General features: G+C 48.1%; 1 protein-coding gene across 2 annotated transcripts in view; it reads left to right on the forward strand.

The window, feature by feature from the left end:
- USP34 (ubiquitin specific peptidase 34) overlaps positions 1-24,983 on the forward strand; it is a 282,270-nt gene that overhangs the window by 123,418 nt on the left and 133,869 nt on the right. For both annotated transcript variants that reach the window (XM_069768887.1, XM_069768888.1), the window contains 7 exons: positions 10,391-10,491; positions 18,626-18,835; positions 19,419-19,544; positions 19,681-19,803; positions 23,415-23,498; positions 23,705-23,791; positions 23,976-24,176. In XM_069768887.1, the coding sequence (XP_069624988.1) occupies positions 10,391-10,491; positions 18,626-18,835; positions 19,419-19,544; positions 19,681-19,803; positions 23,415-23,498; positions 23,705-23,791; positions 23,976-24,176 (932 nt within the window). The remainder of the gene's footprint in view (positions 1-10,390; positions 10,492-18,625; positions 18,836-19,418; positions 19,545-19,680; positions 19,804-23,414; positions 23,499-23,704; positions 23,792-23,975; positions 24,177-24,983) is intronic.

Consider the following 24,983-nt stretch of genomic DNA (forward strand, 5'->3'; position numbering starts at 1 on the left):
CAAGTTGCATATATCAAAAATTTATTTGACTTGAGTCAGTAGACAAATGCTTGGCGAATTTTTGTCTTAGTCCCATTTTGCAGTAATGTCCCCCATTTTGGTTCCCATCTTGCAGTAATGTTCCCCATCCTGGTCCCCTTCTTGCACTAATGTCTCCCATTCTGGTCCCCATCTTGCAGTAATGTCCCCATCCTGGTCCCCATCGTGCAGTAATGTCCCCATCGTGCACTAATGTCCCCATCCTGGTCCCCATCATGCACTAATGTCCCCATCCTGGTCCACATCGTGCACTAATGTCCCATCCTGGTCCCCATCGTGCAGTAATGTCCCCATCCTGGTCCCCATTGTGCAATAATGTCCCCATTGTGCAGTAATGTCCCCATCGTGCAGTAATGTCCCCATCATTCAGTAAGGGCCCCCAATATGCTGTTTTTTACACACCTGTACACTCATTCTCACCTTACCTCGCTCCATCAGCAAATGGCATCCTCTTCCCCCTGGCAGTACCATCTGTTGCTACACTGGCTTTTGGCCAGAATAGGTATTGTGGTGCAGAGGGCTGGTTTCTGCACTGCCATACAGTTCAATTGACTGTGTCCTCGGACGCACATTCAGTTGAAAACAAGCGCTGGTGTCATCAGTCACCTCACTCTCTGTATGCAGTAGTCTCAGGAACACGGGCTGCACAATGGAGCCCGCAGAACCAGTGTTCTAGACCCCTGACATAGAGCTTAGAAGGATTCAGATAGTCAGTTTTTAGTCATGTGATGCCATAGACCTAATGGAAAAGAGAATAATTGGCTGGGTAGAAAGGCAAAATTAGCAATGGTAAGTACACAGTGCTATATAATCTATAGTTCATCCTGCAACAGAAGTTAAAATTTCACTAGGTGAATAAACCAGGCGGATATTCGTGGAACTGCCCGACTATCATTCTGTTACTCTAAAACTTCCTTACCCTCACTTCCCAACATGCACGTTATTTGCCATTGTTCAGTTGCTTTTCTGTCCCAAAAACTGAAGCCCTCCATTCTATTATACCTACATGCAGTTCTACAGAGAGGCAAAGACCCGTCCCCACTTCATGTAATGTTGTCATCTCTGCTTCTGGAGGCAGATGACATTTGACAGTAGCCAGTGTTTTCTGTCTAAGGCTATGTGCACACGATGCAGATTTAGTGCGGATCCGCAGCGGATTTTTCCGCGCAGAAATACTGCAGATCCGCACTGTGATTTACAGTACAATGTAAATCAATGGGTAAAAAAAAAACTGTGCGGAAATGCTGCGGATTTAAAAGAAGTGCATGTCTCTTCTTTAGTGCGGATCTGCAGCGTTTCTGCACCATTTCTGTACCCTTCCATTATAGTAATCAGCAGAAGTAAAAAATGCAGCAAATCCGCACCAATTAGGAGGCAAATCCGCATAAAAACCGCAGCAAATCCGCAGCTGTGGATTCTGCCAGGAGATGCGGATTTTGTGCAGAAAATTCTGCACCCCATTCCCTACATGTGCACATAGCCTAAAACCATCATTTGGGTATATATGGACTGTTCTGTGTCTGACCTGTACTTATATATGGACTACTTTCTCTATTTAAATAAAATCCTCATCACAAGAACAAACTTTACTAGCTTTTGGTATGATGTGGTGGCTTTGTTATACCCTGTTTATCAGGCCACTCCATTATTGCGTGCATTTGTTCTCAAATTCCAGACTTGGTTGGACTCGATAGAAGTACAGTGTCCAAGTAGAAAAGTGATGGTCCCAGAGTAACCTAGTACAATCGCACATGTTTCAATTCACTTGAGAATTTTGTGCACAAATTTTAAACCGTGTAGCCTTCATTTAAAGGGAATCTGTCAGCCGTCTATATAGACACACAGGTCATAGCAAGCTGAATAAATTATACCTTGAGATCTGATGTCTTATTCTAAAGTAAACTCTTTTTTTTAATATGTAAATGAGTTCTTAAGAATCTGCCTCCAGAGGTGTTTTTTCTTTTTAATATGAAAGAAGGCGTTACCAGAGTCATTCATGTAAATAAGCTCTGGAGGCAGATTCTCAGGGAGATCTATGTCCGGCCCATAGATCTTGAAAGCTCATTTACATATTAAGAAAAATGTGTATTTCTCTGGAGTGAAGCATCAGATCACTGATGTCAAGGTATAATTTTATTCAACTTTCTATGACCTACATGTCCATATAAAGGAACTCGTACTCCCATTTGTTACTGTGCTCAGAAGGAAAATTGGAATATTCCAATAGAAGAAAGACTTTGTCACACAGTAAAGAATAAACTATATCCTGTTAACCCCTTCATGACATGCGTCGTACATGTAGGCGCATCTTGCGTCTCTCCCTTTGATGTGTGGACTCTGACGCTGAGCTCACATCTTTCCCTGCATGTCAGCCGATTTGATCAGCTGACATGTGCCTCTAACAACCGTGAGTGGAATTGCGAGCCACCCGCAGCTGTTAACCTGTTAAATGCCGCTGTCAATCTGTCAGCAGCATTTAATGTGACCGCGCCGGAAGCGTGTTGGTAATCCCGCCCATCGGCGCCCGTGTCACATGACCGCAGATCACTGATGGGTTGGCATGACAACCAGGGGTGGTTGTCATTGCTGGATTGCTGAGTGCTGCCGCCGGTACTCATAGCAAGTGAGCATTTCTGCTACTTAGAGCAGGACCTCAGCCCTCCTCTGTGTAGCACAAGTAATCGGATGATCGCAGCTTCTAGTCCCCCATGGAGACTATTGAAGCAAGTGCTGGAGTCCTGGGTTCTAATCCCACTCAGGACAACATCTGCAAAGAGTTTGTATGTTCTCTCCGTGTTTGCGTGGGTTTCCTCCGGGTACTCCGGTTTCCTCACACATTCCAAAGATTGTGAGCCCCATCGGGGACAGCGATGATTATATATTACAAGGTCAAATGAACCCCATTTGCCCCATTCAAAATAAAACAAAAAAATAACTCATTTGATACCACTGCATTCAGAATCGCTCGATCTATCAAGATATAAAAAGAATTAATCCGATCTGTAAACGGCATAGTGAAAAAGTCAAAACGCCAGAATTCTTTTTTTGGTCACTGCAACATTGCATTACAATGCAATAACGGGTGATCAAAAGATCGTATCTGCACCAAAATGTTATCTATAAAAACATCAACTCAGCATGCAAAAAATAAGCCCTCACCCAACCCGAGATCACGAAAAATGGAGACGCTACAGGTATCGGGGAAAAAGAAGCAAATTTTTATTTTTTTAAATAAACTTTGGTGTTTTTCTTCACCACTTAAATAAAATAAAAAATAAAACAACCTATAAATGTTTGGTGTCTACAAACTCTTATTGACCTGGAGAATCATAATGGCAGGACAGTTTTAGCGTTTGGTGAACATGATAAAAAAAAAAAACAAGAATAATCACAGTTGTGGAATTGCACTTTTTTGCAATTTCTCTGCAGTTGGCTTTCCCCCCATTTTCCAATACACGATCTTGTAGCGGAGCACTGACACTCGGCTCACACTCGTAGCAGAGCAGGAGCCTACCATATTGTCACTACCATATTGCATCCCGTATCATACGCTAATGTGTCTCTGGCCTAAGTCTGTGAAACCATCCAGCAGTCTGTTTCCAGGGAAATCATGGAAAATTTTAAGTGCATTGTCAATTCAAATCCCATAATTGGCAATAACAATTAATCATATGTTGGGACAGCAGTCAGTTTGGTCATTGTTACATTTTAGACACTGGACACTCGCTGCCAGATTGGTTTCACCTTTGAATTGGGCTGTGTTCACACTGACATCTTGGCTTTCATTCATTTCACAAGTCATGGTAAGGTTTTAGATCCATGTCCTCACCTACCCCAATGACTCACACTGGGGTTTTTATGGCTACTTTCTCCTTCGCCTCATTGGGGGACACAGGACCATGGGTTATGCTGCTGTCACTAGGAGGCTGACACTAAGCTGAGACAAAAAAGGGTTAGCTCCTCCCCTGCAGTATACACCCTCATGCTGGCTTCCAGAGACCCAGTTTAAGCTTAGTGTCCGTAGGAGGCACACTGATTTTTAACCCCTATGGGGTTTTTTTCTCTTTTTTCTTTTTCTTTTTTCTTTTATCTATTCCGGACGAAGGGGGCGACGGATTCTTCTAAGGTCCGATCTCCCCCGAATCAACAACAGGCGAGCACGGGAGTTTCACCTCACCATATCCTCTCCTGCGACGTGGGAGCCACTGCCTGAGCTGTCCTTTTTTGGGCGACGGTTTCTCCCCTAATGGGCCCCGATCTCCCCTTTTGTTATACAGACGAGCACTGGTGTTCTTACCTCCAGTATCCTCCTCTGCAGCCAGGCCTTCTGCCCTGCCCTGTCCACCAGGTCCTACCCTCGGCTGTACAGTGGCTTTATCCCCGTGGCGTCCGTGCAGACCACACTGCATCACCAATGTGACTTGTGACTCAGGTGGTGGACGGTTCCTCTCCACCCCCCATCTGGGGCCGGTGGATAGAGGCTTCCCAACCCCTGCACCGTTTCTATTGCATGGCACCCCCCTCCATATCAGGGTAAGTGCCAGGTGGGGGGATTGTGGGGGGGGAGGGGGGTCGCCAGCGGTCAGGAGGGCTCCTCATCCCTGGGACACCATCTGCAGGCTGTTTCCGTCATTGGGCGGTGTCCCCGTCTTTTTCCGGCGCTTGCGACCGCGCGCCGGGCCGAGGCCGCAAATTTAGTCCCCGGCTTCGGCCTAGCTGCTGGTCGCCGCCGTTAAGCTCCGCCCACTCCGACGCGTCACAGCGGCGCCGCCCCCCGCTCCTGGCGCTTCTCGCAGCCGCCGAGATCTCTCCCCTGATCTCGGCGGCCATCTTGGTCACTCTCCTCAGCGCCGCAGCTCCTGCCTGTCGCATCTCCGGTGTGTCAGTGGCCACGTGCAGCCGGCTTCCTCTTCTCAGAGAGAAATTCTCAGCAGTTCGTCTCTCCTGGATAGCGGGACACAGGACCGGGGTAAGGAGACTTCCTTAGCTCCCCTCTGCAGCGCCGCCCTCTCAGACTTGGTTACACTATATAGACCCTGTAATTTTTTCTGCATTAGAATCATGTCGCAGTCAAGGTCTAAAAAATCCTCTAAGGTGCATACAACCTTTTTTTCTGCGTGTACCACCTGCCAGGCCCCACTACCCAGGCCCCAAAGCTCTCCCCTCTGCCCTGCCTGCGATGCCCCATGTGCCCAGGAGCCCTCCACCGCCACCGACCCTGGTGTACCTAGCCCCCCCCCCCCCCCCGTGGGTCGCCTCGCTTTCACAGTCCGTGGATTTTTTAGCTAACGCCATCAAATCCATTCAAAATCCTCCCGGGGAACGAGGCAATCCGTTACAGGTTTTAAGAGATCCCTCCATAGCAGGGGAATCGTCGGCCAGCAGGGGCCGCTCTCCTCTTAAGGAGGCACGGTCGTCCAGAAAACGGACCCGTACTACCTCTCCTGAGCGTTCACCCCGCCATTCAGACTCTGGCAGCTCCACCTCTCGTTCTCCCTCTTTGGGGGCTCGCAGTGTTAAAGACTCTGAACATGAGTCCGAGATATCTTTGGACCCGGAGGCTCCGGAGTTCAGAGCCACGGTTGACTCCCTCATTGTAGCAGTCAATCACGCACTGAAGGTGGATGACGATTCTAATTCCGCACCGGAACACGCGGTCTCCTTTTCCAGAACCTAGCGTTCTCACAAATCTTTTGCCTCTCATCCAGCCTTCCTGGATATAGTCAGGCGTCACAGGGAGCGCCCAGACAAGCGCTTCACGGGTAAGAAGGACTTGGTTTCCAAGTATCCCTTCTCAGCTGATCTCGTGAAAGACTGGACGGATCCCCCTACTGTAGATCCGCCGGTCTCGCGCCTGGCCTCTAAGACTCTTCTCTCAGTTCCGGAGGGCGCTTCAATTAAGAGCCCCACCGAACGCCAGATAGACTCTCTAGCTCGCTCTGTGTACGAAGCCTCTGGCTCGTCCCTGTCTCCCTCCTTCGCCGCGGCTTGGGTGTCCAAGGCTATGGTTTCCTGGGCGGATGCCCTAGCGAAATCCATTAATGAGCAGGATCTCCCCTCTGAAATGGCGGACCTGGCTAAGCAGCTAGCCATGGCCAGTGATTATGTTATGTTCGCATCTCTCGACGCGGCGAATTGCGCAGCTTCGGCGGCTTCCAACGCCATCGCTATTCGAAGGGCCCTTTGGCTCAGAGATTGGCGCGCAGATTCTTCCTCTAAGAAATCCCTGATTTCTCTCCCTTTTCAAAGCGGGCGTCTTTTCGGCGAAAAGCTTGACCAGCTTATTTCCGACGCCACAGGGGGAAAGAGCAAGTTTCTTCCCCAACAGAGGCCCAAGGCGGCTTTCCAGCGCCAGCCTTATTTTCGTTTTCGGCCCTTTCGTACCAGCTCTGCCTGGTCCAATCCCTCCGGCCTTCCCAGATCGGACCGTTCCGCCCGCGCAGACAGAGACGCTCGTCCATCCTTCAGACCTAATCCTTCCTGGCGCGGGAAACCGAGGCAGCCCCGAAGCAGAGGTTCGAGACCCCCCAGATTCCCTTCACAATGACTCGGGAACGGCGCCAGTCGATACCAGCAGAGTAGGCGGTCGTCTACTCCTTTTTCAGCAAGCCTGGCTCTCCGTCGTTCACGACGAGTGGGTCAGGGATCTGGTATCATCTGGCTACAAGATAGAGTTCTCCTCCCCCCCTCCAACCCGGTTCTTCCCCTCTCGTCTTCCCAGTTCGGGAGCTCAGTCTCGCGCCCTCCTTTGCGCCATCCACTGCCTCCGCCAGAGCGGGGTCATCGTGCCGGTCCCGGAACACGAGAGGTTCAGAGGCTTCTACTCAAACCTCTTCGTCGTGCCAAAGAAGGACGGGACAGTGCGTCCCATTTTGGATCTGAAGCTCCTGAACAAGTGCGTGAGAGTCCGGCACTTCAGGATGGAATCGCTCAGATCAGTCATCTCTTCCATGGAAAGAGGGGAATTCTTGGCCTCGATAGACATCAAGGATGCCTATCTTCACATCCCGATTTTCCCGCCTCATCAGAGGTTCCTCCGCTTTGCCATTCGGGAGGACCACTTCCAGTTCACGGCCTTACCCTTCGGTCTCGCCACGGCGCCCAGGGTGTTCACCAAGGTCATGGCGGCTGTCATGGCCATTCTTCACTCTCGAGGAGTCGTCGTGCTACCTTACTTAGACGATCTCCTCATAAAGGGCCCGTCTTTTCAGGCCTGCGAGTCAAGCGTCCACATTACCCTGGATTCTCTTTCGCGCCTGGGCTGGCTGATCAACTTGGACAAGTCATCTCCCGTTCCTTCCCGTCGGATCTCCTTTCTGGGTATGATCCTGGACACCTCAAGGGGGCTGGTTTTGCTTCCTCGGTCCAAGGTCCAAGCGCTCCAACAGGGAGTCCGTTCACTCTGCCATTCTCGCCCGCGAACCATTCGGTTCGCCATGAAGATCCTGGGGAAGATGGTTGCGGCAATCGAAGCCGTTCCCTTTGCTCAACTCCATCTCCGCCCCTTGCAACAGGCTCTGCTGGACAACTGGGACAGGAGTCTCTTTTCTCTCGACCTCCCTTGTCCTCTGTCCCCAAGGGTCAGACATTCTCTCATTTGGTGGACCCTGGGACCATCTCTTCTCCAGGGGAAGTCCTTCCTTCCGATCCGCTGGTTAGTGGTGACCACTGACGCCAGTCTTCTTGGCTGGGGGGCGGTGTTTCTTCACCACTCGGCCCAGGGCCGTTGGACTGTTCGGGAATCCAGTCTCCCCATCAACATTCTGGAGATTCGTGCTATCAGACTTGCTCTGAGTCACTTCCACGCTCTGCTCGCGGGTCACCCTATAAGAGTCCAATCGGACAACGTCACGGCGGTGGCTTACATCAACCACCAGGGGGGTACCCGCAGCAGGGCGGCGATGAGGGAAGTCTCTCACATCCTTCGTTGGGCCGAGACCAACCACTCCATCATCTCGGCGGTGCACATTCCGGGAGTCGAGAACTGGGCGGCGGACTTCCTGAGCCGCCAGGGCCTTGCCTCGGGGGAGTGGGAACTTCACCCAGAGGCTTTTCACCAGATCTGTCTTCGCTGGGGGACCCCGGACGTGGATCTGATGGCGTTCAGATGGAACGCCAAAGTCCACAACTTCATTGCTCGATCTCGGGATCCCCAGGCCATAGGAGTGGACGCGCTGATCTCTCCGTGGCATCATTTTCAGCTCCCATACGTGTTCCCTCCCCTTCCCTTACTGCCGAAGGTCATCCGAAAGATCAGGATGGAGGGAGTTCCGGTCATTCTGGTCGCCCCAGACTGGCCTCGTCGCGCGTGGTACGCGGAACTCGTCCAGCTCGTAGCCGACGTCCCCTTGCGGTTGCCAGACCGCCCAGACCTACTTCGCCAAGGACCGATCTACCATCAGAGCTCAGGGGCCCTACGTTTAACGGCGTGGCTGTTGAAACCTGGATTCTAGCTCGCGCTGGTTTCTCTCAGCAGGTCATTCCCACCATGCTAAGTGCTCGCAAGGCGTCTTCTGCCTCTATCTACCACCGTGTCTGGAAGACCTTCTTCTCTTGGTGCAGGCTCCGAGGGCACCCTCCGCTCAGGTTCTCCATCCCTTGTATCCTGAATTTCCTTCAGTCTGGTCTGGATTCTGGTTTGGCCCTGAGCTCTCTTAAAGGCCAGATCTCAGCCTTATCCGTGCTGTTCCAGCGTAGGATCGCCACCAACCTTCAGGTCAAGACTTTCATTCAGGGAGTCTCCCATGTTGTTCCTCCCTACAGGATGCCGTTGGAGACCTGGGATCTCAACTTGGTCCTGGGGGTTCTCCAGGAACCTCCGTTCGAACCCCTTCAAGAGGTTCCGCTCTCTGTCCTCTCTTGGAAGGTCGCCTTCCTGGTAGCGGTGACGTCCATCAGAAGGGTTTCAGAGCTCGCCGCTCTATCCTGCCGGGCACCTTTCCTTGCCTTTCATCAGGACAAGGTAGTCCTACGTCCTTCTCCCGCGTTTCTTCCCAAGGTGGTCTCTTCTTTCCACCTTAACGAGGACATCATTCTTCCCTCCTTTTGTCCGCAGCCCAAACATAGGGTCGAGAAGGCTCTCCATACTCTGGACGTGGTAAGGGCCCTCAGGAGGTACATTTCCAGAACGGCTCACTTCAGAAAATCGGACGCCCTTTTCGTGCTCCCGGAGGGTCACAGAAAGGGTTTGGCTGCGTCAAAATCCACTATAGCCAGATGGATCCGATCTGCTATCCAGGAATCCTATCGGGTCAGGGGCAGTCCTATCCCGGCGGGGATTAGAGCTCACTCCACTCGGTCGATGGGTGCTTCCTGGGCCATCCGGCACCAGGCATCAGCGGAGCAGGTTTGCAAGGCCGCAACGTGGTCCAGCCTGCATACCTTCACAAAGCATTACAATGTTCACACCCAATCCTCTGCGGACGCGGCCCTTGGCAGGTGTATCCTGCAGGCGGCCGTTGCGCATTTGTAGTCTGATGGTACACGGAGTTACTTGGTTGTATTGTTTCCCTCCCAGGGACTGCTTTGGGACGTCCCATGGTCCTGTGTCCCCCAATGAGGCGAAGGAGAAATAGGGATTTTTGTGTGTACTCACCGTAAAATCCTTTTCTCCGAGCCACTCATTGGGGGACACAGCACCCACCCTGATAGCCTTACGGCTTGTTATCTTTTTTAGTCTTTGACTGTTGTTTGACATGTTATGTTCCAATGTTTTTTTTTTTTTAATATATTGTTCTCATTATCCTACTGCTTTTGCACTTAACTGGGTCTCTGGAAGCCAGCATGAGGGTGTATACTGCAGGGGAGGACCCTTTTTTGTCTCAGCTTAGTGTCAGCCTCCTAGTGACAGCAGCATAACCCATGGTCCTGTGTCCCCCAATGAGTGGCTCGGAGAAAAGGATTTTACGGTGAGTACACACAAAAATCCCTATTTTTGGTGTTCATTGTTTTCTTTTCCGAAACGTAAAAAAAATATATATTTTTTCAAGCAAAATATATACAAAATTACCAAATGTCTGTTCTTTCTCATTTACTAGTATATGCACAATTTGTAGTGATGAGCGAGTGTACTCGTTGCTCGGGTGACCTCCGAGTATTATGACTGCTCGGAAATTTAGCTTTCATCACGGCAGCTGAATGATTTACGGCTACTAGCCAGGCTGAAATACATGTGGGGGTTGTCTGGTTGCTAAGGAGGTCACCCGAGCGTACTCGTGGAAAACCCGAGCAACGAGTATACTCACTCATCACTAATAATTTGACATGTTGAGTGCAAGTCATGTTTGGATTTTCATTGGTTATGGTCTTTGTGTTTAAAAATAAAGTTTGTTTTTCCCCCTCCATAAAATAGGCGGCCTAATGGGTCCAGTTCGCATGATTTCATCAGGCCATGAACTAACAACGGATTATGATGAGAAGACTCTTCATGAGCTGGGATTTAAGGATATGCAGGTACTTTCGAGAAGAGGATTTCTACTGGTGCCATTTTAATTATTCACCATTGTGATTCCGTGTTTCCTAAACTACCGTAATTCAAGGCATCCCTTCCCTAATAGCCCTAGAAAAATGTTCCCTTTTGGTTATTCACATCTTCTATACACAATAGATCTGGATAGATATATAGATATAGATAGATATATAGATAGAGATAGAGATATATAGATATATATTTATATTTTCGGGGGAAAATGTGAACAGGAAAAAAAATGCATGCCTTCGGCCTAAGAACAAACAGCACATCTCTCTGCACACAAAAGTCACATCATCCTAACTAGGACAGAAGGAGTAGTGTTCGTTTCCTAAACTGTATACACAGTGTTAGGGTAAGTTCACACAGGACGTTTTTGCTGCTTATTTTTTTCTGAAGCAAAACCTGATCATCTTAGCAGGAAAGAAGCTGCATCAAAAACGCAGGTTTAGGTGCGTTTTTGGTGCGTTTTTTGTCTCGTACTTGGTGCTTTTTTGGTGCGTTTTTTGGTGCTTTTTTTCCCCTCTTTGTCCAGACTAATGTCCTTGGATTTTCAGCAGCAAATAACGATACCTGCGTTTTTGCTGCGGTTTTTTTTTCAACACCCATTCAAGTCAGTGGGTGAAAAAACAGCAAAAAAAACAGTGAAAGAGGTCACATGCTCTATGTAAAAAAAAACGCAGCAAATCACAAAATACTGATCAAACAAAAAACCAATGTGTGTGCATGAAATTTCTGAAATCTCATAGGCTTTGCTGGTACTGTAAAAAGCAGCTGAAAATTGGCATAAAAACTTAGCAAAAACGTCTTGTGTGTCGTTTAGACCGCAGTCAGGAAAGCGGACACTGTAATAAATCATCTCTTCTGTCTCTGAAGAGTCCAGCTATCTGACAGTCGGCTCCACATGCTTTAGGCTATGTTCACACGTAGCATTTTTGATGCGTTTTTTTTTTTTTTTTTTTTAACCAATAGATATTTATTGAAATTTTGCATGTTAAACAACACATCAGTAAACTTCAGAGGGGGAGGGAGACAAGGGTAAACGGGGGGGGGGGGGGGGGGAGGGGGATGTGGGAAAAAAGGGCCAGCGCCCAAGTTAAAGACCACAATATGAACAGTATAATACACACAGATACAGTGTCAAAACTTGAGAAGCAAACGATTTAAATGAGGGCAAGAGCAGACTGAGATATATGTGCCGAGGACACCCAGGGATCCCACCACGAGAGGACCCTAGTTCTCCTCGATAGATCCTGTGCCATGATAACCTCATAGCAGAAGTGTAAGTCAATTCTGGCGATCAGTTCGGCTCTGGAGGGAAGACCCGAGGATTTCCAATGTTTCGCTATACATTGTCTAGCGGCAACTAGGATATTTGAAATTATGGGCCGGAGAGGGGAAGGGAGACCCATGAGGGAAATACCCAGGACAGCTAGTTGACCACTCAGCGCAAGGGGGAGACGTGTCAGATCGACAATCAAAGCCTCCACCTCACGCCAGAAAACCCGGATCTGCGGGCACGACCACCATACATGAGAGGAGGACCCCAAGGCGCCGCACTTCTTCCAACACAGAGGGGAGGAAGACGGGAAAACCTTCGCCAGGCGGACAGGGGTAAAGTACCAATGCAGTTGAATTTTTTTCACCTGCTCCAAGTGGCCAAGACATGTGGAGAACCTGGAAGGGTGCACCATAGCAAATTGCCAGTCCTCCAGGGAGGCCTCGAAACCCAGCGAGGACTCCCAGGCGGTCATGAAAGGGAGCTTGTCAGCAGAACCATAGGAGATGAGAGCTTTATAGATTATGGAGATGCCATGGGGCAATATGGTGGCCGGTCTGAAATATCTATGAGCCGGGTCCTCTGTCAGAGGCGGGGGCACTCCGAATGACCGACGTGACCTGAGAAAGCTACGGAGCTGCAGGTATTGATAGAAGTCAGACCCAGTAAGAGAGAATCTCCCTGAGAGGTCCTCAAACGACAGAAGGCCATTTGAGCCGAAAAGGTCTGCCACCCGGAGCACCCCGCGGTCCGTCCAGGAGGAAAGAGAAATGTGCCCGATAGCATACTCCAAAGCCTGCAAAGAAACATAGTCAAACATAAATATTAGATGGGAAGTGCTGAGTAGCGCCCACAATTTAGAAGCATTCCTAATAGAACGGAGACAAGGGCCAACTAGAGGTACCTTAAGCAGCTGAAACTCCAAGAGCAATCTAAGCGAGTTTTTGGGGGCAAAATGCGATTCAATCAGAAACCAGGGTAAACATGAGTTCCCCTCCCACCATATTTTAAGGGGCTCGAGGATCGCCGCCCTATAGTATGAAAGCACTGCAGGCGCGCCCAACCCACCCATAGAATACGGTAGGGACATAATCCGACGCTTAATCCTGTGAGGTTTCCCATTCCAAATAAACCGATCTATAAGAGATTGAAAAGCTGAAATAAACTTCGAAGGGATAAAAAGGGGGAGGCATCGGAAGAGATACATTATTTTGGGTAGGAATAGCATTTTCGCCGTTTGTATGCGGGCCATCCAGGAGAGCAGTGCACCCGACAGATGATCCATGCTCTTCCTGACTTCCGCAAGAGTTTCCTCACAATTTACACGAACTATATTATTCAGCCTAGTTATCCTGATGCCTAAGTACGTAAAGCCCAGGGGAGCCCAAATGAACTCGTATTGGGATTGAATTTGGATTTGAAGGGGGGCCGGGAGAAAAAGGGGGAAAATTGTGGATTTGGTCAGATTAAGTTTATAATATGAAACCGCCGAGAACTCAGTTAAAATAGAGGTAATCGCGTTCAGCGATGCTAACGGTGAGGCACAAGTCAGGACCACGTCGTCGGCATAGAGGCCAATTTTGTGTTCGGTTCCCCCCACCGGGATTCCCTCAACATCCGCACTCTGTCTGACCATGGAAGCCAAAGGCTCCATGACCAGAGCAAAAATGATAGGCGAGAGGGGGCAGCCCTGACGAGTGCCATTCCGAATAGAAAATGTCCGAGATCTAAATCCTGCCGAACGAACCGACGCGCAGGGATTGGAGTATAATGCCATAACCGCTCTACTAATTTGCCCGGTGAGCCCAAATTTTTCCAGCGTGAGTTCAATGTAACTCCAGTGTACCCTGTCGAACGCCTTTTCGGCATCAAGCGAGAGAAATACACTGGGAAGGCTCCCCCTCTCGACCACATCCAAAAGATCTATCAGGCGCCTGGTGCCATCCCTGGTCTGTCTGCCAGGAACAAACCCAACTTGGTCGGGGTGGATGAGACCAGGGAGAACCGAGAACAGTCTGTTGGCCCAGATTCTTGCATAAATCTTAACGTCGCAATTTAAAAGTGCTATCGGACGAAAGTTCCCCGGGGATGTTGGGGGTTTCCCTTGTTTGGGGAGAGTCGCTATGGATGCCTCCAACCCCTCAGCCCTAATACTGCCCGTCGACAGCCAATTATTAAAAAGGCGCAAGAGGTAGGGGGAGAGGGCAGGGAAGAACTGAGCATAGTAGAGAAAAGAAAAACCATCAGGCCCCGGGGAAGAACCCTTGTTGGCCTCTCTGACAATCTGCGAGAGTTCAGACTCCACAATGGGAGAGTTTAGGAAGGAGAGCTGTTCCTGGGTGACCGAGGGGAGATTAACCTTCTCCAAGAACGCCAAAATTGACTCCCGCGAAGGCTGAGGAATCCCTAGGTCAGACCCGAGGTCATAGAGCGAGGAGTAATAAGATGCAAATTCCTCCGCGATATGAATCGGATTATACACCCGGGAGCCGTCAGGCTTGAGCAAAAATGGAATCTTGGATTGAGCCTCTCTCTTCCTAACACGTCTGGCCAGAACAGCACCCGCTCGATCGCCCATTGTGTAAAATTTAGCCCTAGTTTTCCTCAGGGCCCTCTCAGCCTTATGGAGAAGCAAATTGCGAACATGCATGCGTGCTTTGGAGAGGTCGGAGAGAAGCGCCGGGGTAGGAGATAATTTGTGCGCGGACTCCAGGCGCCTTAATTCATCTAGGGAAGACTGGAGAGCTGCATTATACTTTCTTTTGGCCCTTGCCGCCAGTTTAATAAAGTGACCCCTAATTACCGCCTTGTGGGCAAACCAAAGGGTGTCGTCGCCTATGTCAGGAGTATCATTGGAGGTGAAAAATTCCCCCAAAGCCTCCTCAATACACCGAGAGTTGGAATGGTCAGCGAGGAGATGGGGGTTGAGACGCCAGTGCAAGGGGGGTCTAATAGCCAAGGGATCTCTCAGTGTAAGGGACACCGGGGCATGGTCTGACCATGTGATACTGCCTATATCTGCTGAAATGCAGTGAGGGAGAGCCACGTCATTTACCAGCACAAAATCAATCCTGCTATAGGAACCGTGCCTGGGAGACAGGAACGTGTAGTCTCTCTCGCCGCAATGCAAATATCTCCAGATATCATGCAGGTTAAAAGAGTTAGTCAGAGGACCTGCTTCGCATCTTGACAGGGAAGAGGCAGAGCAGTCCAAGTCCCTAAACATTGGAGCATTGAAATCACCAGCAATCAGGTTATGACCATGTTGGATATCACGCAAAGTTTCAAAGACCCCCTCCAGGAACCTAAGCTGCCCTACATTGGGGGCGTAGATCGAGGCGATGGTATAGGGGGCGTTATTAATGAGGCATAGGACCACAATAAACCTACCCAACGGATCCGCTATGGAGCGAACCAGCTGGAAGGCGTTGGACCTACTGAAAAAAATGGCTACTCCCGCCTTTTTTGACGGGCCGTTGGCAAAAAATTGATGCGGGTATAAGCCTGACTGCATTCTGAGATTATCACATTCCAGTAGGTGTGTTTCCTGAAGACACAGAATGTCGTGACGGGATTTACCCAACTGACGCCATACCACAGACCTCTTGCCCGGCGAATTGAGACCATTAACATTAATTGAATACAGCGATATACTCATAATGAGAACATGTAAACAGTTTTGCAAACTTCAGGACACCTGAACCTGTGTAAAAGAGTCTAGTACTTGTGGCAAAAAAGTAAGTAAGGGGGGACCAGAAGGAGAGAAGGGGAAAAAGGGGAGCAAACAAGACATACAACAAGTCAACCAGTGGACCGAGGTCCATCAGGGATACCCTGAGTCCAAGAGGTGAGAATCAGGAAAACAATTCACCTATGGGGCAAACAAATGTTGCGGATACTCTCGAGAGAGGAACCAACGCAGCTTAAAAAAAGAAAAAAGAAAACCAAATGAATCCGTGCGGGAAAATGGCCAGGAACCAAAGTTGCAGTGGGCTCAGGCCACCTCCCAGTCCGGTGTGATGCGGGCCCTGAGACCTCCACCAGCTCCACGCTTAGGAAGGGTCACGGCGGTCGGAGAGTCCGGAGTTGAGAATCCCCATTTGGTGAAAGCAGTAGCTGCGTGTGACGGAGTCAGGCAGGTGGTGATTGATCCATCTTTACGGATGAGGAGCTTGGTAGGAAACCCCCAGCGCGGTACAGGATGCCTTTCTCTCTGAGGATGGTAGTGTAGGGGGCAAAGGCCCTCCGTAGAGCCAACGTGCCCGGGGAGAGATCTGGAAAGACGGAGATGCTTGCAAATCTTTCAGGAAGAGCTGGACCCTTCCTTAGGGCCTGGAGAAAATCCTCCTTCATCTCGAAGAAGTGTATGCGTGCCAGGACATCTCTCGGGATGGAGGGCCCCAGGCCAGACGGTTTAGGGATCCTGTGCACACGGTCAATTATAATGTCCTTTGGGGCCAACTGCGGGAGAGCTGCGGCCATAAAATCCTGCAGAAATATCTTCAAATCCGCCGCCAGGACAGATTCCTCAATGCCTCTCAGTTTGACGTTGTTTCTCCTGGACCTATCTTCCAGGTCCAAGGCTTTAGCATGGGTTTTAGTGGCCATGATTTGCAGGGTCTCATGAGCGTCCCAAAGTTCATTATGAGAAGAGACCAGCTCCGCCATTTTGCGTTCCAAACGGTCAGTGCGGTTACCCAGCTCAACCACCTCCCCTCTCAGTTCAGCCAGCATAGTGCGTATATCTTCCTGGATGGAGGTTCTAAGGTCTCCCAGCAAACCCTTGAGGAGAGAAGCAGTCACCGGGCCATCAGCCAAATCAGACGCTGTACCACTTGAATGCAACGCCTCTCCGCCTAAATGCGACGCTGCTCCGCTTGAATGCGACGCTGCAGCGCTCGATTGCGACGCCTGAGCGTTGCGTTGTGAAGAGCGGGAAGATCTGGGGGAGGGCGGCGCCATCTTGGACTCCGGCAGTAGCTGTGAGGAGGCCGCAAAGAAGTCAGGAATTCTCCTGGTGGGGTCACGGGAGCGCGTTTTGGATTTCCCCATACACTCACCACCGTACCAGGGACCGGAATCAAGATCGAGGAGGAGCAGAAGGGCGCCGGAGAGGTAGATAAGAGCCGCTTTAGGATTCCTGGACACGGAGCTCCCACTCTGTGTGACCTACTCCATCAGCAGTTAGGCCACGGCCCCGTTTTTTTTTTTTTTTCAGCAAGCAAAACCTGCTCTCTTGGCAGTAAGAAACTTGCTTCAAACAAAGCAGGTTTTGCTTAGTTTTGCATTTTTTCCTACGTTTTTGGTGCGCATATGTCTTTTGTGCATACTGCTAAAATTTAGTGCATAAAAAACATCTGATTCTATTTCATCAGGTTTTGGCACTAAAAACGCAGGAAAAACTGATACCTGCTTTTTTTCAGCGTTTTTTGCACTACTCATTGCTTTCAATGGGTAAACGCTATAAAAACACAGTGACATGCCACGTTTGGCAAAAACCAAGGTATTGCACAAAATACTGAGGACAAAACACCAAGCTGTGTGCATGAGTTTTCTGAAATCTCAGACTTTGCTGGTACTGCAAAAACACATAAAACACTGAAAAAGCAATGTGTGAACATAGCCTTATAGTTGCACATTTTCTTCACAGCTGATGTCTGCAATAATTTTCTAAAAGGTCCATGCAGAGTCATATGCTTCATATCCTAATGTTGTTACTGACGTTTCTTTATCTGCAATAGTTAAAGGGGTTGTCCAATACTGAAGAAGCCCTTTTGAGGGACCGCCATGTGTAGCATTAAAAAAAAATATATCTTCTACTTATCTCACAGCTGCACCTTTTAGGCTGGTTGCCCGTGAACCGAAACTAGCAGCACTGTGGACGCAGCGTATGTTCGTTGCTTACAAAGCGCTGCCTTCTATTGAACACTGGTATATCCGCATGTGAAATTGATATGCTGCGGTCTGGAGAGATGCGCCGCATGTCGGTCTCCGCAGGTGTCTGTGGACACACAGTGGGCATGGGATTTCCTGAAATCCCATCCACTATGCTATCATAGCAGGCCCCATCTGGTTTGACGTTGCATAAATACGCAGCGTTAAACCCACAGCAGTTCCTGACGGTTGTCACATACCCTTAGTGTTGTCTTCCCCAGCAAACTTGTAACATTATCATCAATAATGATGTATCCTATTGGGCTGCAGCCTTCATCCGCTCTGCTAGAACTGTGAATCCTGCAGCGATCCGTAGTCAGTCATGAGATCGCTGGGGAACACAGCGCTTGGAGCGGAGCAGAGGTACTGGTCTGAGATACGGCAAGTGTCTTTTATTTTATTCTGCTCAATGGGGCCATTCAAAAGTGGTTGTCTACTAGTGTTAATGTCTGTCATTGCTGAACAACTTGTTTACTGACATGTATAGAGACCTCATCATCACTGTCCCCATTGGAGCTCACAATCTGAATTCCCTATCCGTATGTCTTTGGAGTGTTGGAGGACTCTGGAGACCCACACAAACACGGGCAGAACATACAAGCTCCTTGCTCATGTTACAAAGCAGTAGTGCTAACCACTGCACACTCTTAGGTCCTTATAAGAGGTGTAGTCCTGCAATGGCAAAGGAACCATTGTTGTTCAGGGAGGAGTAGCTATTACCTGATTTTTTTTTTTTTTTTTTTGCTAGTCTACCACGGATTTGGTGGCATTTACAAGCAGAATTTCTCCTGAGCGGATTGCTGCCAGTCCTCAGCACTGTTGTGTGTCTGTGATGTATAGCTACAATTTTCCCAGATGTACTGCAATGTTTTTTTAATCTAGTAATTATCTTATGCCTTTATCAGATGGTATTTGTGTCTTTGGGGGCGCCACGACGAGAAAGAAAAGGAGAAGGTGTGCAGCTCCCCGCTTCATGTTTGCCCCCACCCCAGAAGGAAAATATTCCCATGCTTCTCCTACTACAAGAACCTCATCTCACCACGCTATTTGATTTGTTGGAAATGCTAGCATCTTTCAAGCCTCCTTCTGGGGAGATGGATTTATTGGACATTGAGGTAAGACACTTGTGTTTGTGTGAATTTACACGTGTGGGTTTTAATATACCAATATGATATAATGGTTGGATTCTTAGTGTGGTATCCGAGCCTGCAGTGCTGACCACTAAGCCTCCGATTATTTCATTTGGAAAGATTCTGGTAGGAGATATAAGTCGCAAAACAGATTATATTATCACCACATATTGCAAAAAGAATGTCCCTCCTGTGAATGGAGCAATATTTGCACAAGTGTGGCCAACCCCTGCATTCAATATATATTGGAGCGTTGTTCTTCTCACAAGTGCACTCCTGCTCCCATAAGCCTATAGAAGTGAATGGCGTGGTGGTCACACTTGCGCCCCCTAATTATATATGGGACTGAGGACCGCCGTGTTGGTGATCAGTGCAGGTATCGGCTGTGGGCTCACTACTGATTATAGTCATCATTTTTCCTGTGGATAGGTAATGTTGGAGGATGACCCCCTTTAAATCAGTCACTTTCTCTTATTATAGCTATTTCTATAAAGATCTCATATTCTGGGTCTGAAAGATAAACCGCAATGCATTTTCGTATCTACTGACGTTATCCACTTCATTGTAGAGTGCAAGGTGTGAAGAACTGCATCTCCACGCAGAAAACCTATCCAGACGGGTCTGGGAGCTCCTGATGTTACTTCCTACCTGTCCGAATATGCTGCAGGCATTCCAGAATGTGTCTGAGGAGCAGGTGAGAGGACCCCAATGTTGGGACACTTCCCTATACACATTATACGTTGCACTCACGTACGACTTACTTATCAATATCCCATGCAGCTGCTGTGGTTCATTTATTTTTATAACAATTTATTGTCTTAAATCTTAAGGGAAATGACGGACCTTGCTGGAAAGACTTGCTTCGGATAAAAAGCGCACACAAGCTTCTGTATGCACTAGAAATTATTGAAGCTCTGGGAAAGCCAAACAGGAGGATAAGAAGAGAATCCACGGTAATGGGCTGAAGTGGATGCAATTCTTCTTGTATATTCTTCACTTATCTGGTCTTTTAATAAGATGAATATGCAGACTATCCATAGAAATGTAAAATTGTTATCTGATAATGTTTATCCTTTGATTGTTTCTCTGGTTAACGCTAAACGAGGCCAGAGCACAGTTGTAAGGCATCGTGGGGTGATAGAAATAATGCAGTCACTTCTTTAGGTCTGTCAGTGCAAGTACTAAAAATGTGACAGATTAGATTGGAAACACAAGCGTCCGAAAAAGGATAGGAATTGCTGAAAGCTGCTGATATATCAGCCGTCCTGTGTGAGAACCTGTACATAAAATAGCTGCTAGATAAAAGCTTGATACTGTCGCTATACAGCTACTGGACAGAGTGGGATGAGGTAAAGAGAGAAGACGTGTAGAAATAATGTTCCAACAAAATTTGAACATGTCTGTAGATGAATGCAAATGACATTCCTGCAACTAAGATACAAAATTTATGAAGTAAATAATAATTTAATTTATATACTGCCAACATATGCTGCAAGACTTTACAATTAAGCAGCGACATATACCGACAATAAATTCAATACAAGGTGAGATGGTTGAACAGTTACAGGAGTAAACTCACATGCTTACAATCTACAAGGAGATGGGGTGGACACAATAGGTAAAGTGCTTCCTTCAGGTCCAGCCATTATAGTAAAGCTTTTCCTATAAAGCTGCATGATCCAGTAAGCAGCCAGTATGTATAAGTGCGGTTATCGTGTGCGTGGAGGGTGTGGAGGCAGATGAATAGGAGGGAGCAGATTCTGAATATTTAGAAGGTGGGAACAAACAGTTGTTAGTGAGGTGATAGGCATAAAGAGATGTCCTTAAATTACGCTTAAGAACTTGAGGGCTAGGTATCTGTGGGATTGCCTTAGTGCATTTCAGGAAACTGGCGCAGCATGAGAGAAGTGTTGGAGACAGAGGTGCGAGGTTCTGGAGGATGGTAGTCTTGGGTCCGTTACAGAACGGAGGGCATGTGTAGAGAGAAGTTTATATTGTACTACTCTGTGCCGAATGGGCGACCAGTGTAATGACTGACATTAGGTGGAGGCATCGGTGAAGCAGCGGGACAGAAATACGAGCCTGGCAGCCACATTCAGGACAGAATGGAGAGGCGAAAGTTTGGTTAGTGAGAGATAAAACCAGTAGTGAACTGGAAATGTCAATAAGTGATGATCCTATGTGACTGATGCAGCAGACCTATTGCTCCAGCTGAAGATCTCACAAGTATATAACAGGAACACATGGGCTATATAAGTAGTAAAGTAGAAGTGGTGTCAGGTAGATATACAGTTTGCAGAAATTGGTTCCTCCTTGTGGTCTCCAATTATCTGCCGGAGGGTAGGGGTTTGTGCTCTCCTGTCCAGTGTCCTGGGATGGCTGGATGTGGGCAGCGTGCCTCTGAGAAGTCAGAGACCAGGGCGCTCTGGCTGGTAGCGTCTCTGGTAACCACGAGTGCAAATGCTGGAATAGCATGTGATGTCACTATTGTTAGGCACGGAGTCCTGCAGTGTACAGATACCTATTTGTTTTGGGGAAATCTCTGTTCCTTTTTGTCAGGGGTCCTGAAAGGGAACGCCCTGGTCTCATTGACTTTTCAGAAGATTTTCAGCGGCATGCTGCAACGTACTTATAAAGTAACTGTATTTTCACCAAACTTTGCATAATTTGAAAGAAGCGATTAGAAGAAACTTTGTAATGTATCTTATCAGAGAAATCTGTTTCCTTCCCACTTACCACATTTCTTCCCCTCTCCTTTGCCTCATGAATAAACCATCCACTGTGAAAATAGAAAGTCTGTGTTGTCAGAGGAGATGGACTGCATGGGTCATATGACACAGCCCATTATTCTCTATGGGGAGGTGTGAGCTCCAGGGAAGGAACAGACAAAAAAATGAATGCAGAGCTCTGTGACAAGTTTTACTGCACTACTTGATTCATTCCAGCACAGCTCAGCTCTGCTGTGTGGTGTCCTCCACATACCCATAGAACAGAGAGGTATAATATATCACAAGGATCACTCAAAAGAATGTGTAAAAATAATTACTCTTTATTGACATACCCAGCAATGTAATACTAAAACCATTTAAAACCAGAAAAACCACACACAAGAATACATGCCCATAATAGGCAGAGAGGCATGTCCAACTCTTTTTTTTTTTTTTTTGTTTTTTTTTTGTTTTGTTTTGTTCCTGGTGTAGGGTACGTCTGAATCACCACAAATAGAATCAGAAAATCATGTTATAAATAAACCTCAAACAGACACGGCAGAATAAACTACAAAACCCACACTATCCCGACCATTGATAATTATATACATGTTGCTGTCCAATACCCCCACCTGGGGAAACTATGCTGAAAACAAAGAACACCATACCGTCCCTATGAAAGTTCTAAAATGAGAAGGGGGAGGAGAAACCTCCGTGATGCAGACTGATGGGAGAAAAATTAAAACACCAAGTGGTACCCCAAATGGCAAACACTTGCTGCAGGGTACAGGCAGCCAAGTAATAGCTGATGAGAGGGTTAACAACACATGTACAAACAATGATACTACCTGTACCCCGGGAATATATATGGACACCACTGGTCGGCCTCTAAAATGACAAAAGGTCTGGATTGGAAGGGTTAACCAGGCGAAGGAGGACAGCAAGGACTTGCCCAACGGGTGTCACCAGACAAGCTGGCTTTGTCAGGCTCTATGGGTTTCAGGATTGTAAATTGGGCATAACACGGGTGATCCTCCTTAATTGTGGTTGTGTCCTCCACATCGCTGCAGCTTGTCTCTGTGAGACTCACTCATGTCTGTTCTGTGTGGTCTATGGGAGAAATCACTGCAGTTTGTCTCCACCAACTCCCAGTGCATTGTATATTACAGATAGAGCCTGCAGAGGGGAAAACCGGTGAGAATGTCATTAGTCACATAATGGCAGAAAGTGTTAATCCACGTGTACACACACAGGACAACTTATACTGAAAAGTTACTTGAAAGTACAGTTGCCCTTTAACCTAAAGGTACCTTCACACTCAGCAACTTTGCAACGAGAACTAAAACAATCCGTGACGTTGCAGCGTCCTGGATAGCGATCTCGTTGTGTTTGACACGCAGCAGCGATCAGGATCCTGCTGTGCCATCGCTGGACAGAGCTAGAAGGCCAGAACTTTATTTCGTCGCCAGGACACCGTGTATCGTCATGTTTGACATCAAAAGCAACGATGCCAGCAATAATTTACATGGAGCGAACAACCAGCGAGAACGATAAGTGAGTCGCCGTTACGTTACTGGATCGCTCCTGCATCATTCTGGAGTTGCTGTGTTTGACGTCTCTACAGCGACGCTTTATCGATCTGGTTTAGATCGGCTCGTTGTCTATATCGATGCAGAGTCGCTGAGTGTGACTGTACCTTTAGAAATGATCTGCTTGATGGAGAGATTAGCCATGATCCTACTGATCCAGTGCCACTCCATGCCCCTGCTTACTGTGCTGTCGTTTAGAACATTTTCAGTTGAACTTTCTGAGTTTCTGCACATAATCATGGGTTATACATGACTTCTCTATTACAGGGCAGTTATAGTGATCTGTATCCAGACTCTGATGACTCCAGTGAAGATCAGATTGAAAACAGTAAAAACACTTGGAGTTGCAAGGTACATCACCTTGTTGTAATCCTGTCATTGCAGTTATTGGAAGGTTTTCATTTTTTCCAACTTGACGCTAGTTCTGATAAGCTAATAAAAAAAGCAGTGCATAGTTCCTGCCGTGGAACGTCATATTGTGGGGTGGTGGAGAAAGTGAAATGTTTTATATGTAGGCATTGAACCAATAAGTATTTGACTCTCTCCATTATTCTTAGTTTGTAGCCGCAGGGGGTCTACAACAGCTGATTGAAATTTTTAATTCTGGGATTTTGGAGCCAAAGGAACACGAATCTTGGACTGTGGTGAGTTTTATTTTTAGTGCTTTTAGTTGTAAACTCAAAGGTAATGTGAACTGCCTGATTTATATGTAACTGTGGGGATTATTTAGATTGCGTGAGTCCTCCTGCAGATAGATATGTGGAGAAAGTATTTCCTGACCGATACCTGTGACTGAATGGTTTCCATTTTTTCCGTCTGTTTCTGCAGTGGCAGCTGGACTGTTTAGCGTGTTTGCTGAAGCTGATATGTCAGTTTGCTGTAGACCCCACAGATCTGGATCTGGCATATCATGATGTATTTGCTTGGTCAGGGATAGCAGAAAGCCACAGGAAAAGAGGGTGGCCTGGCAAATCGAGGAAATCAACGGCCGATCACTCAAAGGGCCTTCATATACCACGGTTAACAGAGGTACATTTGAGCACGCGTGGTGTCCTTGTATGTATAATCCATTATTTCACCCATTTACATTGAAAGTAACCAGTCGGCTAATTCATACTGTCCAAATTACAGAAAAAGGGGTATGACAAAATAAACATTTTCTATAGAAAAAAAACAACTATTTTCTCCTTCGCCTCATTGGGGGACACAGACCGTGGGTGTATGCTGCTGCCAATAGGAGGCTGACACTAAGTGATACAAAAAAAGTTAGCTCCTCCCCTCCAGTATACACCCTCCTGCTGGCTCTCAGCTCCTCCCCTGCAGTATACGCCCTCCTGCTGGCTCTCAGCTCCACCCCTGCAGTATAAACCCTCCTGCTGGCTCTCAGCTCCTCCCCTGCAGTATAAACCCTCCTGCTGGCTCTCAGCTCCTCCCCTGCAGTATACACCCTCCTGCTGGCTCTCAGCTCCTCCCCTGCAGTATACACCCTCCTGCCGGCTCTCAGCTCCTCCCCTGCAGTATACGCCCTCCTGCTGGCTCTCAGCTCCTCCCCTGCAGTATAAACCCTCCTGCTGGCTCTCAGCTCCTCCCCTGCAGTATACACCTCCTGCTGGCTCTCAGCTCCTCCCCTGCAGTATACACCCTCCTGCTGGCTCTCAGCTCCTCCCCTGCAGTATAAACCCTCCTGCTGGCTCTCAGCTCCTCCCCTGCAGTATAAACCCTCCTGCTGGCTCTCAGCTCCTCCCCTGCAGTATACACCCTCCTGCTGGCTCTCAGCTCCTCCCCTGCAGTATACGCCCTCCTGCTGGCTCTCAGCTCTTCCCCTGCAGTATACAC

Source organism: Ranitomeya imitator, chromosome 5, assembly GCF_032444005.1.
Source record: "Ranitomeya imitator isolate aRanImi1 chromosome 5, aRanImi1.pri, whole genome shotgun sequence".
In the NCBI taxonomy this organism is placed as follows: Eukaryota; Metazoa; Chordata; class Amphibia; order Anura; family Dendrobatidae; genus Ranitomeya; species Ranitomeya imitator.